At 35.2% G+C, this 18,497-nt stretch overlaps 1 protein-coding gene across 1 annotated transcript in view; it reads left to right on the plus strand.

Annotated features, from left to right (window-relative positions):
* The window catches only part of LOC148677640 (phospholipid-transporting ATPase ABCA1), a 318,551-nt gene that overhangs the window by 218,444 nt on the left and 81,610 nt on the right, over positions 1-18,497 (plus strand). Inside the window, exon 32 of the mRNA XM_088613916.1 lies at positions 999-1,188. Coding sequence (XP_088470042.1) covers positions 999-1,188 — 190 coding nt within the window. The remainder of the gene's footprint in view (positions 1-998; positions 1,189-18,497) is intronic.

Genomic DNA, 18,497 nt, shown 5'->3' on the forward strand with positions numbered 1-18,497 from the left:
TAATGAATGAAATATCTTACAGATAATAATGGAAATCATCTACAGTAGGTGATAAAAGGGAAGGGGTTGATGTATTAAATAAATATTATACTCAGGTGTCCAACAAGGAATAAAAAGCCTCAGGCTTTTTAAGTAATGTACAGTAAGTATAGAAGAGGTGAAGGCTTTAAAGGTACTAGAGGCTCTTAAAGAATCTCCAGAGCCCAGTATATTGAAAATAGTTTTATTCAGTGAATTAGGATTGTTATTCATAGGCTGTTAACAAAACTCTACCAGTAGTCTCTCAGAACAATGATAATACCCATGGACTAGAAAACTGTGAATCTAGTATGAATCCTTAAAAAAGTGATGAAATGAAGCAAGTACTGTAATTACAGAGAAGTAAGTCTATTTGTACTATATATTAAATGTAAGGTTATGGAAATGATTCAAACTAAAAATCTGTACGCACTCTAAACAGTATACACAGTTGACAGCGTGGATTTACAAAAGTTACAGTACATCTCATTTGACTAACTTGTTAGAGTTCTTTGAACAAGCAATACCAGTAACTGATAAAGAACATACAATATGGCATATTCAGATTTTTCATAAAGCTTTTGACAAAGTGACTTATAAAAGATTAATTGTCCAACTCTAGGCAGTAAACATTCAAGGCTATGTACTGTACTGTATCTGTTAATACTTGTTAATACTTGAAAACCTGAAACCATTGGAAGTTTTCAGAATCAACAGAGAAAGATGAACCAGATAAAACAAGTGGAAACTATAGGGATGATTAAAACAAAAAAGGAGAGAGAACATTACACAAAAGGCTGTGGGAGAATTATCACTCAATATTACCATCAGTATTTTGGGTTGCATGGAACCATTGGATTAATTAGCTATTAGCAATCAAATAAACTGGATAGTCCAAATGGTCACCTATAATGTCTTGGTTGTTTCATGCTCTAAAGACCTTTGGAAGACCTGACACTAAATAAACATCTTTTTTGCAGGAAACTTCCTTGTGCTTCCAATGGGTCAGACTGGTCTACTCCTTCAGTCCCACCTTTAATCTCAGAAATGTTTGCCAATGGGAACTGGACTATGGCCAACCCCTCTCCTTCCTGTCAGTGCAGTACTCCGGAGAAAACATTCACGTTGCCTGACTGTCCTGCAGGGGCTGGAGGAATGCCACCCCCCGAGGTAAACTTAAACAGTTTGTGGTCTTTCGTGTTGTTTCTCAGGTGGATAAAACAGGGCTCCTGGAAGCTGTGTCATCTTATTTAAAGTGACCGTCTTTAAATATGTTAAAGCAAAATGATACAGAAACCAAAAACATAACAACTATCAGAAATTCATTCAAGACACTAATTGAATTATAGGTTAAAAAATATAAATGAAAGACAAAATCACAATGTATTTTTGTCTGATAAGCACAATTTTGAAACCCATTTTTACTGCTGACTTTTTGTTTGCTGGAAGTGCTGTTATTTACAGTTTATGTTGTCTTTGTTGTCAAGTAAATTGGATTATCGCATCACTCAAGATGAGCCTTATTTTCTCAGAATCCTGTGATGTAAAAATATCTCTAAGCAACATGATATTGTCAAGAATTTTCAAACCCATAGTCAATTGTATAAATGGCTTCTTCAATACTTTGCATCCGATTCTGAGCTGTGCTGTTTAATAAATGTTATATAAGTATTATAAACATGTTATGGCTATTTTTGTGTTACTTGTCTTTTAGTTTTACTACATAGCCAATGCTCCTTAACATGCTCTCATAAGTATTATTTTTATTTTTCTTTGTTTGCCTCATACTGGAATATCTCATGAAGGACATACAGTACTGTAGTAGATGGAACGCTTAGGAATAAGGGTATGGATTTGGGTTAAGACTACAATTATTGTTATGGCTAAGATTATAGTGAGAGTTAGGATTAATATTTGGGTAAAGGCCAATTAATGCATTACAATAGCATGCTCTTTTAATGTTTTTTTTATCCAAATTAAAAACTTTTGGATTAAAGATGGCTTATAACATAATATGTTCAAATGCTAGATAAACCTAAGGTTTGAGTTAAAGTTAGAATTTGTTTGTGTGTGTAGTAATGAAATAAAGACTAAAAACTCATAGGAAAATATGTACCAGGACTACTGTAGCAGAGATTTAATTCACAATACATTTAACACAAATTCCTAGAGATGGGATTAAATGTTTTTAGGATGCTCCAGTACAGCTTTTGAGGACAACATTGGAATTCCCTTCTTATTGAATACTGCTATAACTTTAACTAAATGTACTTTATGTACTGTACATATTGTATTTTTTCCATTGCTATAATTACTGTTAAAATGTACGTATATCAACTGTATAGGGCTCTCCTTCAACCTGTCTAGAGTTCCTGCAGCTGATTATCTTGTATTACTTTAAATAAGAAGAAGATAAAGAAGAAGAATAGCAAATGTCTGATTGGAATTACGGATAAATAAAACGTTTGAGATTTTAATTATCATTCATATCCATCTCATTATGCCAAACAAAAAATTGGTTGGGAGTAAAGCAAAAATATCAGTTTTCACTTTGCTCTCCCAATACCTTTGGAGGGCACTGTAGCAGTGGGAGGATTTGTTACGCAGCAGGTCTCTATCTATTACCCTGAAAGTCTGACAGTTTTATTTGGAGAACTGGTAGAACATTCAAAATTTACACCTGCCAATGAGTGCTGTCCTCCCTCTCATTTCTCCTGATAAATTGGCTAACGCTGAGTTTTTTTTTCTCTTATTGCTCTCAGTACCTAATTTCATTTCTATAAAAAATGCCAAGGTGAAGAATATGTGTCTGTTAGAAGTTAGTAATTTTAAGGTAAGCAAGAGAAAATAAGATCTCTTAAACATGATACTACATTATGATTTTTTTTATTTTCATGTGTTAAATGAGTTATATGCACTGCAACAACTTGTTATTAATATCTGACTTATTCAATATCTGATCTAATTCATATCTGGAATTAATATTATGGAAAAGTGTCTTAAACTGAAATGGCAAATGTATTTCTAGCATTTGTTCCCATAATAATTTTATGGAAAAAAAAACAAGCAAGGTCATGTACAGTATGTAAGGAAGGGCTTCTTCAATTTCTACTCAAAGCTTAACCATAAATTAAGAGACAGGTAATTTCAGAATTATATAAACATCTACACTCAGAGAAAAAGATTGGCACATGTTATTTTCATAATCACAATTCATTACAGTGTTAATGGGCTCAGTAGCAGACTCAATAGCACCATCAACGCACAAGACTGAATGTCACAAACCTTGGAAAATCCAAATAGAAAGGATGGGGAATGTATTATCACTACTGTATATCCCTGGATTCACTAATACCTTTGCATTCCTGAATAGATGCCCACCTCTTTTATATATAATTAAAAGTTAAAGAATTTAAAATGACTATTTTATAAAGGTTGGGAACAACATGTACTGTACAGCGAAACTGCAGACAGTGGTCCTTTATCACTCTAATGTCTGACATTCTAATATATTTGGACATTTTTCTTCTTATTTAATAATATGATTTGTTTATAGTCAGAATTGTTTCCTTCATAGCTAGGGCCATACTTAATTCATGATATTGTTGAAATTGTGGATCCCACAATGTTATGCTTGTATTGCAATTGCAATTTCTAGCAATGCACTTCTGAATGTTACAGAATCTTAGGGTTTGATTCTTACTTTGTAGCACACTCTTTGAGCACAGTCGGTCTGTTTTTACTGACCTCCCTTTGAAACTAGAGCAGTGAGTTTCACTGTATCCCTGAATACTAGCAAGTCCAAGCATTAATTTTGCTGATCTCTCCAATTGTCTGATATAGTATCTTTTTAAGCATTCAGGTAGAATGTTAATCTAAAAAAAGTGTTAGAAAAATAACTTGACTTAATTAATAATTAATAATAAATAATAATTAATAAATAATGATAATAATAATTGCTTACACTTATATAGCGCTTTTCTGGACACTCCACTCAAAGCGCTTTACAGGTAATGGGGACTCCCCTCCACCACCACCAATGTGCAGCATCCACCTGGATGATGCAACGGCAGCCATAGTACGCCAGAACGCTCACCATTCATCAGCGATCAGTGGGGAGGAGAGCAGAGTAGTGAAGCCAATTCATAGTGGGGGATTGTAAGGAGGCCATGATTGATAAAGGCCAATGGGAAATTTGGCCAGGACGCCGGGGTTACACCCCTACTCTTTTCGAGAAACGCCCTGGGATTTTTAATGACCACAGAGAGTCAGGACCTCGGTTTTACGTCTCATCCGAAGGACGGCACCTGTTTACTTTATAGTGTCCCCGTCACTACACTGGGGCATTAGGACCCACATGGACCGTAGGGTGAGCGCCCCCTGCTGGCCCCACTAACACCTCTTCCAGGAGCAACCTTAGTTTTTCCCAGGAGGTCTCCCTTCCAGGTACTGACCAGGCTCACACCTGCTTAGCTTCAGTGGGTTGCCAGTTGTGAGTTGCAGGGTGATAAATAATTCCAGTCATTAAAATATATATTATATTTCTATCATTTTTCTTAGTTTGCAATAGAGATACAATGTTTCACATTTTTACTATAATTTAAGTAAAGCTGTGTTCATAGCTTAACAACATGAATAATTCAAATAAGCCACACCTCACTTCCTCTTTCAAGCACAGTTAAACTACTCACATACTGTATGTCAAGTGTGTATGGGTATTTAAATAAAGACAACTGCTGAAATACAGGAAACTGTAAGACTGAGATATAAAGGGACATAGTTAAAATAAATATCCCCAACACAAGCAAACTATCAACAGACCTCACATTTACATTTTGTATGAATCAGTTATGGTAAATCACTCCGGATTATGCAAAATAATGCTACACCATTCTTAACATTTCAGCTCATTACCTTGCATCCTAATTTCATTTAAAAATAATGCCATTACATTTGCTAAATAATTCCAGTCATTAAAATGCATATTATGTTTCCATTATTTTTCTTAGTTTGCAATAGAGATACAATGTTTCATATTTTTACTATAATTTAAGTAAAGCTGTGTTCATAGCTTAACAACATGAATAATTCTAAATTTCTACCTTACCCAACGTCCGTTTGTTTGTAACAAGCACTCACAGAAAGCACAGAGCATGTCCTACATGTTGGCTTCTTGTTGTGTCTTATTAACAAAGGGAGCTGAATAATTCCAAATCTGAGATACAGGGAGAGAAGAGTTAGCGGACAGAATGCAAGAGTTGCATTTTCAGGAACAGAACTGACAGCTGCTGAGATGAGATAGCAATTAGAGGCTAAAAGCTGAAAGCCTTCATTAAAAAAGTATTACACCAAAAAGTGTGTTATGAAGATATTTGTATGTTGTCATGCAATGTTGTATATTTTGTGAGTTATTAATCAGAAAGGTTTTCTGAAAAATCTGTAAAGAATTTGTAAAGAGAAGAAAATTCTTTCAAATGGATATTATTTTATTTTTATCCATGCTGTTTCCACTGAACTCATGTTATCAGTACAGAGCTTTAAACATTACCAGAATCTCCTGAGTCAAGGCTCATGGGACAGAGGTGTCATTAAGCCAAAATAACGGTGCTGACTCAAACACAGGAAGCTTAGGCTAAACTAAAAAACAATTGCAATGTTCCTAACCTCATGTACATACTGTTGCCCTAGTTCACTCTGCTCTCCTTTTACACCTCAGGCATTATTTGTGTGCATGTAATTAAAAGCCAAAAATAACTCAGGTAAATTTCGCTTTGCACTATCCAGATAGGGGCATTCCATGCCTGTTCAGTAATTCAGATGTAAGTAGTCTGAATTTGCCTAGCAAATATGTGAACACACCCTTTGTAAATGGGTACATGTAGAGAAAATCTGCTCACAGCTGATGGTAAGTCATTGCTCAAGCATGGGTGCTGGGCTTTGTGGGTAGATAGTCTTAAATTTCAAACTCTGTGTCTTTTTTATGTTCATTTCCTGCTAGATTGCTTCTTGAAAGTCCATGGGATGATGAACAGGTTCTTGTTCTTTTTCTTTACCCGGGAAATTTGCTGACAGATACTGTATATCATCTGCTTGCTATGTTACAGTTTTAGCATTGAAATCTCCCATCTGAATCTTGACACAATAATTTCCCTTTTCATATAGATCCTACTCTCCTTCAAAGAAGTCTTAAAATAGAAATTATGCATTCACATATACTCCTGGATGATCTAGATCAGTAATTCTTTTCTTATATTTTTAATAATACTTTATTCATCCACACGAATTAGGTAAGAACAAATCTTCATTTATATATTATACTCATACAGTATAGCAAGTATCAAGCAGAAAGGATTTTACTGAAAACACTTTTAGATACAACATTGGACAATTTCAAGACTACACTGCTGAAAAAGTTGGAAAAGTGAAAAAGGTTTATACAGTACTTAAACTCTGTACTTGCTGTTGGAAAGGTGGAAAGTTTGATAAAAACTTAACATTTTTAAGATAGGATGGGATAATTATCCCAATTAAAAAAATATAGATGAACTTGAACCATTGAAGCATTTGTCTAGTATGTACAGAGGGTCAGTCAATCAAAGAATAAAGTTCTCAATCATAATTATGATCAGGTGCACCAGTGAAAATCCCACATGGGTCACTGTGTTTGCCAAGGGTTCAGAGAGCCAGGCAAATTATTTCCTATGATCGGCAGAACAATTTGCAGAACTCAGTCAATTGTGCGCCACTGCTTGGGGATTCCTGGTCACACTCAGCTGGTGGCTTATGTTTAAACGTGTGACACCTGAGTTATAGAGCTCGATTTGTGATTGGGCACCTGCCTTAACCTGTTGGGCCACTAAGGAGACCATATAATTTGCATTAGGGAGCTTACTTGTCAGCAGGCATGAGTACCATGGCAACCTCCTTCCTGTCACCCTTTGACAAAACTGGCAGTTTACCAGTAATGCCAATTTTATGTGATAAAATAATTAATACAATTATGTTATACTGTAGCTGCTGACAGGCAGAGCAGAAGTCGATTGGGTTTTACCAGAGAGGCAGAGAATGGCCGTTGGTAGGCTTTGGCGCAGGCAGACATTTAGGGAGGCATAGAATGCTCCAGCAGGAGATAGGCTGTCTGAATACTGCAGCGAGAGGGCTGGAGTGAAAAAAGCCTGAGTGGAAAAAGCATGAGAGAGCTGTTGGATTGAGGTAAGGTTCCCAGTCGGAAAAAAAATGGAGAAAAGCTGACAAGCCAAACCCTTGGAACAGGCAGCGACTGGGAAAAATACATTGGCCAGCAGAGGATGATAGATGAGCTGGCAGAGACGGGGGAAGAGCAAACTCTGCTGAGTCAGTGCTCCTGAAGAATTATACTGTAAGGTGAGTTAGGCAGGAATAATAGCAAGCAAGGAGTGAAGCGTCTGCTTAGACTGACAGCTCGTAGCTCAGTGTTGGAGCAATGACACAGCAGAGCAAGCTACAGTACAGCCAGCTAATCAAATTGATTGGGACCTTGACTGACTGCCCTATTGAAAGATGCTTGGCTAGACAGGCGTCTTGATCTAGTCTGGAGGAGCTTGGAGCTTGGAGGAAGAGCTCTTGCGAATGTTCGAGTTGCCCCTGGCAACAGCAGTACGTGAGCTGGTCCCAGCCCGATCATGACAACAGGCAACTGGATTTATCTTCCACAGTCCTGAAACTTTCCTAATTTAGCAGACTGTGCCACCCAAATCTTTTTTTGTTGTTTTTTTTGACGGGCCTGCAAACAAGAGGAGACCTTTTGGCCATTGGGTTTATTACTGACAATTTCACAAAGCTCTGGAAGTACTTTCAAAATGAGTAACTGCCTATATTGTAAAACTGATACAAATATTAACATTATTGTTAAGTACTGACTTATCAAATATATACCCAGCACTGAACAAATATTAATTGGATTCATTAACCATTTGATTTTGTTTATTTTTTTAACTGACACAACAACATTTGTCTGAAACTGTTTATGATTGATCCTCATAAATTTAACTAATTTCTAACATTTCTTAGGATTGTTTAAATGGTTAAAAGAATTTAATGTGATTCTAATTGTCCCTAGAGATTCACCAAGATTATATTGCTTAATTAAAGTTGACAGTTCTGGGCTAAACCAAGAGCTATTGTGATATTTAATTCTAAACCTCACCTAATTGGCGCATGCCTGTGGGCAATGTTGCTAAAACAATCTTTTAAAAAGTTTATATTCCCTGTCAGAAGAATTTGTTGTTATAATTTAACTTCTTGTGAGCAATGAATAGATCAAGTGCATCCCTCTTCTCCATTCTCCACTTCTATGCTGCAAAATTCTGTTTAATTAGTGCAATTTCTTTTTAAAGTTCTTGAAACTCAGCCTTACTGAAAGGTCATGTGCCATTATAAGTAGAAAGGGTTGTTAACCTGTTAGCTGTAGCTTGAAATTGTGATCATGACTCACCACACCACTAGCCAGACTATTGGCGAATTATCCTCTTTGGCTAGATATCACAAAATCTGAAAGTATTGTTGAATGTGCCACAGACCGAAAAAGTCCCTCTGTAAAGTCCCACTTTCAGAATCCATTGTAGATGTCATGCAGCATCAAGGCAAGGGAATTAGGGTGTATGAGTAAATATGGTACAGCATACTGCGAAAGAGAATATCATTTAATAGTTTTAGGGTTATATTTAGGTTATGCGTGTCATCTCCTATACAATCCGTATGAACGTTCTAATAATTATTGTATTGACAGCTTTTTAAGCATTTCTAAGTAAAAGATGTCTAAAAGATGTCTGTGTATTTGAGGTTTAGTCTGCTATAGAACAATGAGAAAAGAGAAATGGCTTTCTCCCCTTCTGTCTGTGTCTCCCAGTGCTGTTAGGAATAGAACCAATCAAAAACATGTTTTTTTAAAGTGTTTTAAGTGTTTTGTGAGCTTTTTTTGAAAGGAGACAAAAATAATGTGACTAACACTACCCCTTAGCCATTATTAAATTATGTAAACTGCTCCACGTTTTCTTTCTTATCTAATGTCAAAACCTTGTTTTGTTTTTTATTTTATTTTTATTTTTTACAATTTTAGCACACATCCAAAGCACTATACATATCAGCAAAGATAAGAGCTGAGAGAAAAAAAAACTCAAAGATGATAAAATTCCAAATCATATATACAGTATGTGGTTTTGTAACCTAAAGTGTTTTAAGGGGTTTAAGGAGACAGAAATATCATATTTCCATTAGATAATACTATATAGGTAAACCAAATATCACTACAACACAACAGAGGGCACACTGTCAGCATAGCTGGGGTTCTCTGGGATAATATTAGACCTCATTACTGCAAAAACTATAGAGCAGGAACAAATGAGCAAAACCTTGAACACATAATAAGGTGTGCATATGCAACAGTTTATGAATAAATACAGTGCTGATATATTGCTAAAGGAAAAAAGAATCTTGCAGATTCCCTAACATGCTTGTTTTGAACAAACTCCATATTATTAGGACATTGTGGAGAAGCAATTCAGTCTAGTCAAATTAAAGGAGATTTGATTCAAGTATATATCAGAAAAACTATAGGGATAGATTCACAATTAAAACACAATTCATTTAGTATGAGGAACAGGAACCACTTCTTTTCGCAAAGAGTTGTTATTTGAAAAGTTGAAGCTGCTAATGATTTTGACAATCACACCTCAGAGACAAAGCAGCTCTTTCCCTACATACAGTAGATTATAGCTACCATTATGTTTATCATAATGGCATTTAGAGTGAAGCTCTTCAAACCATCTGAACAAACCCCTGAAAGTTTAAATTGCAAATAATTGATATTAATCAGGGACATGAACACCTGCATGAATATCAGTGGAAATCTGCTGGGCTCATTTCACTGAATACCTGTAACTTCCAGATAATTGGGCTGGGAAGTAACAATTATTCAATATGTAGGTAATAACTCTGGAATGCTTTAGTCTGTATGCAAAATACACTCTATGGATCTGTGTATTGGAAATGGGAAAAAGCTGCATGTATCTTTTATCCTGAAAGAAGGTGTGGTGTAACAGGGAGGACACAACACTTACTGTATGTACAGTATTTAAGTAAATTCATTTTTAAATAACATCTACCTCCTTGCAGCATATCTCTTCTTCTCTGTAGAGAGACAGACTGTTATTAAATAACTTGAGTAAGCCTATTAGTCGTGACCATTAAGAACTACATGACAGGCGGCATTTCTTTGCAGACAAAATAACCAAGAAAAAATGGGTCTTGTGGCCACATTTTTGTAACATTTCTACATTCTTGTTTTCATACGATTTGTATGTGGATTGCACTTGTGACTGAAGGGAATACCACATATCCTTTCCAACTCATTCAAATCTCCGTCTCTTGTTTACTAGTAATATTTCCTCTTCACTTTCCTCTCACACATGTCCACAATTCATTTTTACTAATTCTCCTTCCTGTCTTAGTTATTATATTTAATACCCCTAATACCTCTAGCTCCTTATTGTGCCTTACACTCCCTCTCACAATCTCTTTTAGTACTACTTTTGCCAGGAGCGAAATCACCCTACAACTCATAGCTGGCACCTCACTGAAAATAAGCAGTACCTGGATGGGAGACCTCCTAGGGAAAATTAACGTTGCCGCTGGAAGAGGTGTTAGAGGGACCAGTAGAAGGCGCTCACCCTGCAGTTTGTGTGGGTCCTAATAACCCAGTATAGTGATGGGGACACTATACTGTAAAAAGGCGTTATCCTTTGGATGAGATGTAAAACCGAGGTCTTGACTTTCTGTGGTCATTAAAAATCCCAGGGCGTTTCTCGAAAAGAGTAGGGGTATAACCCCGGCGTCCTGGCCAAATTTCCCCCTGCCCCTTACCAATCATGGCCTCCTAATAATCTCCATCTATGAATTGGCTTCAATACTCTGCTCTCCTCCCCATTAATAGCTGATGTGTGGTGAGCGTTCTGGCGCACTATGGCTGCCGTCGCATCATCCAGATGGATGCTGCACATTGGTGGGGAGTCCCCATTACCTGTAAAGTGCTTTGAGTGGAGTGTCCAGAAAAGTGTAAGCAATTATTATTAATTAATTATTATTATTACTGGTCCCTAAGATCCAAGCAACACCACTGGTTGAGGCTTGCAGCTTTGCACTGACTGTAACACTAAAACAGATAGCAAAGCACTTACAGCATGACCATTTTTCCGAGAACCCAGTTAACCTACTTGTATGTCTTTGGACTATGGGAGGAAACCAAAGCTCCCAAAGGAAACCTACACAAACACGTGGAGAACATACTGTAAAGTACAAAAACAAAACAGATAGCACCGCAGGTCCAGCATTGAACCTGGGGCTCCAGTGCTGTAAGGCAGTAATGCTAACCACTATGCCACTCATTTATAATTTAAATAATTAAAATTTAAGTCCAGAGATCAGCTTTATATCCTCTACCTTATTGAATAAAATAAAGAATTGCTGAATGTCCTTAAATACATATTTAATGGCATTCTTACAGTATACCACTGGGCCTCTTGAGATATTCTCAACATTAATTCAGCATCCATTACAATTTGTAACACACTGAAATTCGTACTCCAAAATCAACCATTTATGAAACAGTAGAGAAAAATAAAGGTGTTGGTATTTCATTATTGTTGTCTAAGAATTTAAAGTGTTCCCAAAAAAGGTATATTTTAAAAGGTAAACAAAACAGTAAAGTACAGAAACCAAACATAACAGAAAGTTAAAATCCATGTACTTTAGATGCAGGTTCTTACTTTATTGGAGGTAGTTTAAGGTCAATTTTGTACTCCACTGCATTCATACAATGACATTTGATGATATAAACTGAATAAATTTCAGTTGACTGTATGTGAGAGCTATTAATGACAGAAATAGACAATTTTTAGACAGGCCTGCCATTGTGATTAAGTTTCTGTTATTTATCCTTTTTTCTGTTTTCATAAACTATACATCTGCAAGAACAGATTTTTTTTTTCATTTAGTCTAAATGAAAAAAGCCAGTACTCCTTTTTACAAAAATAAATGATAGATGTTTGATTTCCAGTAGTTTTGTATTGTGGCTAGAGAAGAAAATGTTTTGTACAGACTAGTCATAAGGTAAATTAAGGATAGCACAAATTCTCAAAATTTGTTGTGGAAGGATTTTGATATTTTTTTAATGGATTTGTATGTTGTTGATCCATCAAATCAATCTTGAAAAGAGCTAATAACACTGTTTGCAATCTGTGCTTTTAAAGAAAAGACTTGAAAGCGGAATGTGAGCTTGATAATTATTCATTTGATTTTAAGTGGTTTTCAGAAATATTTGGTCACTCACTAAATACTGTCTTATATTTACTAACTAAAACTGTCTGGTCAAGCTGTCTAAATACAGTACATTAGAACATATACTATAATCCCAGCAGAGGTGGAGTTCATAATACAGTACACAATAAAAAACTTTACATTTTACATCATTAGCTCATTGGGCACAGAAATAAAATTTTATATACAGTACAGTATATTAAATTGTCTGCAGATAGGTTTGTTAATGGTTGGAGCAATATATCTCCTTGAGTAACAAACGTACTGAGCTCAAGATATGTGATTTTTATAAGGCGCTTAATGTTTAGTTATTGGTTTGAAATTGCTAAATTGAAGATGGTCTATCTGTGAAAGTGGTAACCTGAACAATTAAACATTCAGCTTCAACAATCAGCTGGCCTGAGGAGAGAAACCAGGAAACTAACTCTGTGAGGATCAGTTTCAGATTGCAGCAGCTACTACCTGAGAAATTCTAAGAAGGAATAATATACATATCAGTTGTAGTTCACTGTCTGTATGAAAATGTATTACAAGGTAGGCGACCATTCAGGTGTAAAACAGTGACAGCTACCTGAAAGAGCAAATCAAATTCTCTGTGGTCTGTAGAACATCACTGATGAATGCCTTTTTGCCCTTAACATATCTGATGGAAGATGGTTAATTGGTACATTGTTGAAACTAACCAATGAGGTAATAGAAGATTGATGATGTGTGGAGGAATCTCCTTTAACACAAAAATGCCTTTATGCAGATTAAGGGCAACCTAACTTCTCAGAAGAAAGCCGACTTGATGCTCCAGTTTTGAGTAAACCTGGAAGTGTTTGTTGAATTTGAAATGTTTGACATTATGTAAATTTTCATACTGAAAACATATACAGTACTGACTTAACAATGATTCGATATAACAAAACTATTAAATACATTTTTTTCAGTTGTTATACCAATCTGATGTGCAATGCAGCTTTAAAAGACCACATTTGTCTGTGAAATATATTTTCCCAAATCCATCTAAGAATTGATATACACTACATGTATACATTTTCTAAATATCTGGGTCAATTTCCAGGAACATTTTGAAGTAGGATGCCTTTTCCGGTATATGAAAGGTTGTTTTTATTGTTACTTCATCTTAAAGGGCGTTACATCTAAATTATGCAAGTCTCAGATTTTTTTTTGCAGAAGACACCTTCAGCATGCTTCTCTTCAACATTTTAGTGCAATGTTAAGATTCTTTGTTTTGTATTTCTCTTGAAGATGGCTTTTAGCTAGCAGAAGCATAAGATAAAATAATTGGACTTTAAGCTAACAAGCAGCAAACCATAATTACTTTAAAATGTGGAAGATCCCTGCTTGTTTTAGCATGGCTCTGATGACTTTCACATTAAGAACACTCCTAAGTCTGATGAACATGGAGGTCCATGATGTTTCTTGGCTTTATCTTTAAAGATGTTAAAAACAATTAAACAAGCACAAGACTTCTCAAAGCAAAACAAAGTAAAACAGGTAAGAAAATCATAAAGTGAAAGACTTAGTATTAATTCTTATTAATAAGAAACAAAACTGGCTTTAAAGATGGTCTCTAAAGACTCTTCTGGTTACAACTCAACTCCCATCGCGACACATTCGAATATAACCACTTCACAATTAATTAATCTCCTGTGAAAATTTAATTTGTGAAATCATTTCATTACATACTAGGTGAAACAAGTCTTGAGGACATTTTGATATCCTCTAGTGGCATGATCACTACAGTTCTTTCATGGGATGACCTGCCGCAGTATTCCATGTTTCACATCAGGCTGTTTCTCTCCCCACTACATGTCAGCCCCCTGGTTGCCACCCCTCTGCTTTTTTAGGAGGTCTGACTTCATTTTAAAACGATACAGTTCTACTGAAGTTCAGTGTTCAGAGAATTTTTTCTATTTATGTTAGTTATTTGAATCTCCTTAAATACCTGCTTGTGATTTTGCCTTACAGGTTAAGCTGTAAATACAATATCCTCCCTTAACCAAATAGTCTTACATGCTGGGCATTGGCAAATGACTTTGAAGGCAACGGCACCTGTAGCAAACACCAAAGGCTGTTCTACAGTATGTAGCTTTTAGAATATCTTAATTCTTGACTTCTCCTGTTTGAATGTCACTCTAATTACAGCGTCATAGTAAGCCTACTTAGTGACACATCACCAACAAAATCTGTTGCTATGGGAAGGCAAAGGCTGAAGGTATAGGAGAAACAGAATGTATACATATATGCATGAAGAATGTTTCCAATAAGTTTCCATATATTCATATTTTACAGCTACCATGCTACAAATAAGTTGTACTGATCATACTTAAATGAGTATACACATCAAGTATACACAGTATATGCATAGAATTAAAACAATAATTACTTTTCACGAATTAGGGATTTAAATTTCTTATGCACTACTATCAAGACTGTTGAATTTGTCATGAATAAAAAGAAAGCATTTTCTTGCCAAAGTATGAAAAACAGTATGTGTTAAGAGCGGCAAATAACCAGCCAGAAGATAGAAGAAGAAGCTGGAAACAGCCTGACCTAGTTTGCAAACACTTATTTAATGCAGCCTGACAAATCTAGGATAATTTGGCTCTGTGAAATGAAAAGAGGAAATGTTGTTTTTGCTGAGCTTCATAGCTCCTATAATTCTCTTCTTTTTTGTCCCATCAGTATTCTATTTTTCTGGCCAAAATGTTAGAACATTAATTATGACGCGGCACAAATGTGTACAAGTTCAACATTATGATAGAATAAAATACAATTCCTTTACAGGAATCATGGATGCATGTTTTTCTGCTTATCCCATGATTCAGAGAAATGTGGTACAGTATGTGTCTAAAAAAGTCAGCTTACGCCCACAGCTGTATTTTCTAAAGCTCACTTCTCAACTGAAAAGCCAGGTGTCTGCAAAATTACAGGGGTATTTGCATGTTAACTGGAGTGATTATAGTTATGAATGGTTTGTGGAGGAGACATATTAGTCTTTCTAGTGGACATTCTTGTGCCAGACATTAGCCCAGAGAATTAATGATGAATGTCTTTGTACTGTATTAACATGTACAGTATGCAGTAACACAGTAAGCATTATAAAGTGAAAAAGTGATGTGTTTTTTCCTTGACAAATACAAAAGAATGATCACTGTTACTTTAAGCCACTTGAAAGGCTTTTATTGCTACGGATAATGATATGATTTAGTTTCTTAAGAAAGATGTTAATATGCATTACAATAAATGATTGATACCAAATTCAGATGAGAAATTTAGTGTCATGGAACATATCAATTAGGATCAAGAGGCAAGTTTACTACATTTTATTATTAGGATTTCTGGTAATAATCTAATTAACAATCTTACAACATCACAACAACATGATTGGTTAAAACAAAGAGTGAATTTTATAACAGCATGTTATCTATAGGCCTATTTCAAATATCCAAATTGGTTAACTGATTTAATTCTACTGTATATTACCTTCCCTTAAATCAAGTCAATATAAACTAAAAACAACTGAAAAGAAAGAGAGAGCTCTGAATTAAAATTGCAGTGAAAAGCACACAAAAATATTTTTTGCACAGATTTTCAGATGTATTGTGCTGTTTAAGTCTGGTTGTTTTAAGATAGCCCCCTGAATTGCAATTAGTTGCTTTATCTAGTTTCACAGTGGATAGGAGTAAAGGCAATACCCCTTTCTATTGTCAGGTGCCATATTCTTCAAAACATTCACTTTCAAATCAGCTGTTTCACAAGGAGAATATCACTTTGCTTGCAGTAGAATCCTTTGGAGTCCATACAATTTCATTTCTTATGCAAAAGCTTTGCTGTGGGCTCCATCTAGTGACAGGGAAGATCTGTAAAAAAACATACTGTAATATAAGCTTTTTTTAAACGGGGGCCCATTCCTCAAAACACTGTAGCAAAAATAATTTCCCTGGATGTTGAATACTGTCTGATTATCTTTTATCAGACACGCTGCCTTTTTTTCTTTATCTTGACAGGCTACAATATCATACAGAACATCCTTCACCATTTCCAATGCATATATGGCACAATGACAAGATACCTGATGTGTGTTTTTCATTCTAATTTTAATTTCACAGATGACAAGTGATTAAGATTAATTGAGGACTGAACATTAATTTGGTGATAGTATATCATTAAACATGATATACACCAACTCAGTTTTAAAAGTTTTTTAAAGTAAATTTATACTATCCAATATTAGTTTATATTTTAGTGGCTTTTGAAAGGTACTGTATATATTTTAGGTTTGTAATATGGGATTATATTAACATTACTGTTACATTAATCTTAAAGTAACTGTAAATGAATTAAAATAAATTATTATTAAGAAGCATACATAACGTAGTAATGGTGTGCTATTAAATAATAGTTCACTTTTCTTATGGAGTGCTCACACTGCATTCTGTATGGGTCCTAATACCTAAGTATAGTGAAGGTGTCACTACACCTTAATAAGGCGCATTCCTTCAGATGAGATGTAAAACTGATGTCCAGACTCTCCATGGTCACTACAAATAACCGGTGTACCCCAGTGTCCAGGGCAAGTTCCTCCCTGACCTTTACCATTCATGGCCTCCTAATAATCCCCATCTATGAATTGGCTTCATAACTCTGTTCTTCTCCCCACTAAGGTGTGTGAGGAGGGTTCTACACATTGGTATTAGGGCCTGTCCCCATTACCTCTCAAGAACTTTGAGTGGAATGAGCTATAAACTGTACAGTAAGCATACGTGTAAAGAATAATAATAATTATTATTATTATTATTTGTTTCAAACCATTTTGTTCATAGAAGTTAAGAATCTCCAAATAAAAAGAAAGAAGAACAGTTCTCTTCTTTTTTGCCTCTCAAAGTCACAAAGACAAATGATTGCAGGCTTCTGGTACTATGGTACTTGTTTTGGCCTACTCTGCGCATCTGTAATGTAATTTAGAAAATAAATGTTTTAGGTTGCTGAGTTTTGTGCTCTGGCACATTGTGTGGTGGAGAGGAATAGATTTTTTGCTTTCACTCCAAAAAACTAAGCACAAGTTGTCTAAAGGTGTGACAAAATGTTCTATGATACAGTGCATTCTAAAACACACAGCATCAACCTAACACTAAGCCTTTCTTTGGTTTTAATCCTACTAACAATTTTACATTTACCCTTACCCTTAACTCCCTTATCTTTTTATTAGTACTTGTAGAAGATATGTCCCATGAATACAGTATAAATTCATGCAACTCAATGGAACCATGCAAATAAAACAATCTGCTGAGCATTGTTAGTTCAAATCGTGAGCATAGTTATGTTTCTTATACCAACCAATGTCAATATTTTTCCTATATTTTTTTCCAGCGATCAAAGGATACATGGGACCACACTGTGCTATGTAAAAATAGAGAACTCATTAAATAGCTATCTAATATATTACATAATATATTTTAAATATGTCCATTAAGCAATATTGTATCCATTTCTTATCAGGAAGTTGTGTATTAATAATTAATAGTTTTCAGGCATTATGCAGTATACGGTGAAATTCGGTGACTAGCTCCAGATAGCAAGATCATTTTGAAGATAACTATAGTGAAATACTATTCTATACTATTTTCTTAACCAGAAGTGCACATGATTTGTGCTATTCTGAAAGGCATGAAGTTATGAATAGCTGAACAACGGAATATAGTGCAGATATTAACACAGAAGAAAATGTTATTGAGATGTAGTGATACATATCTTAAATAACCTGCACCTAAATTGTAATTTTGGTGGATAAATGACTTATTAAATTGAGGGAAACAAGAAAACAACATAACAAAATGGTGTGTACTGTACATTATTTTAAATTATTATATAATTGCAGGTGGGTGGACCAGTGGTGCAGTGGTTAGCATTTCTCCCTTGTAATGCTGTGACCCTGGGTTCAATTCTGGGCCTGGGGAGCTACTGTATGGTTAGCTGATGTGCTGAAACGCTTAAAGCTATGAACAGGAGACTGAGGAATCTACTGCTTTCTTCATTAGGATTAATTGCTTTAGTCACTATAATCTACACATAAAAATCTTAAGCGCCGTATTCTCATTCTCACAATACAATTTTCA

This window comes from Lepisosteus platostomus, chromosome 1, assembly GCF_059453375.1.
Source record: "Lepisosteus platostomus isolate fLepPlt1 chromosome 1, fLepPlt1.hap1, whole genome shotgun sequence".
Taxonomy (NCBI): Eukaryota; Metazoa; Chordata; class Actinopteri; order Semionotiformes; family Lepisosteidae; genus Lepisosteus; species Lepisosteus platostomus.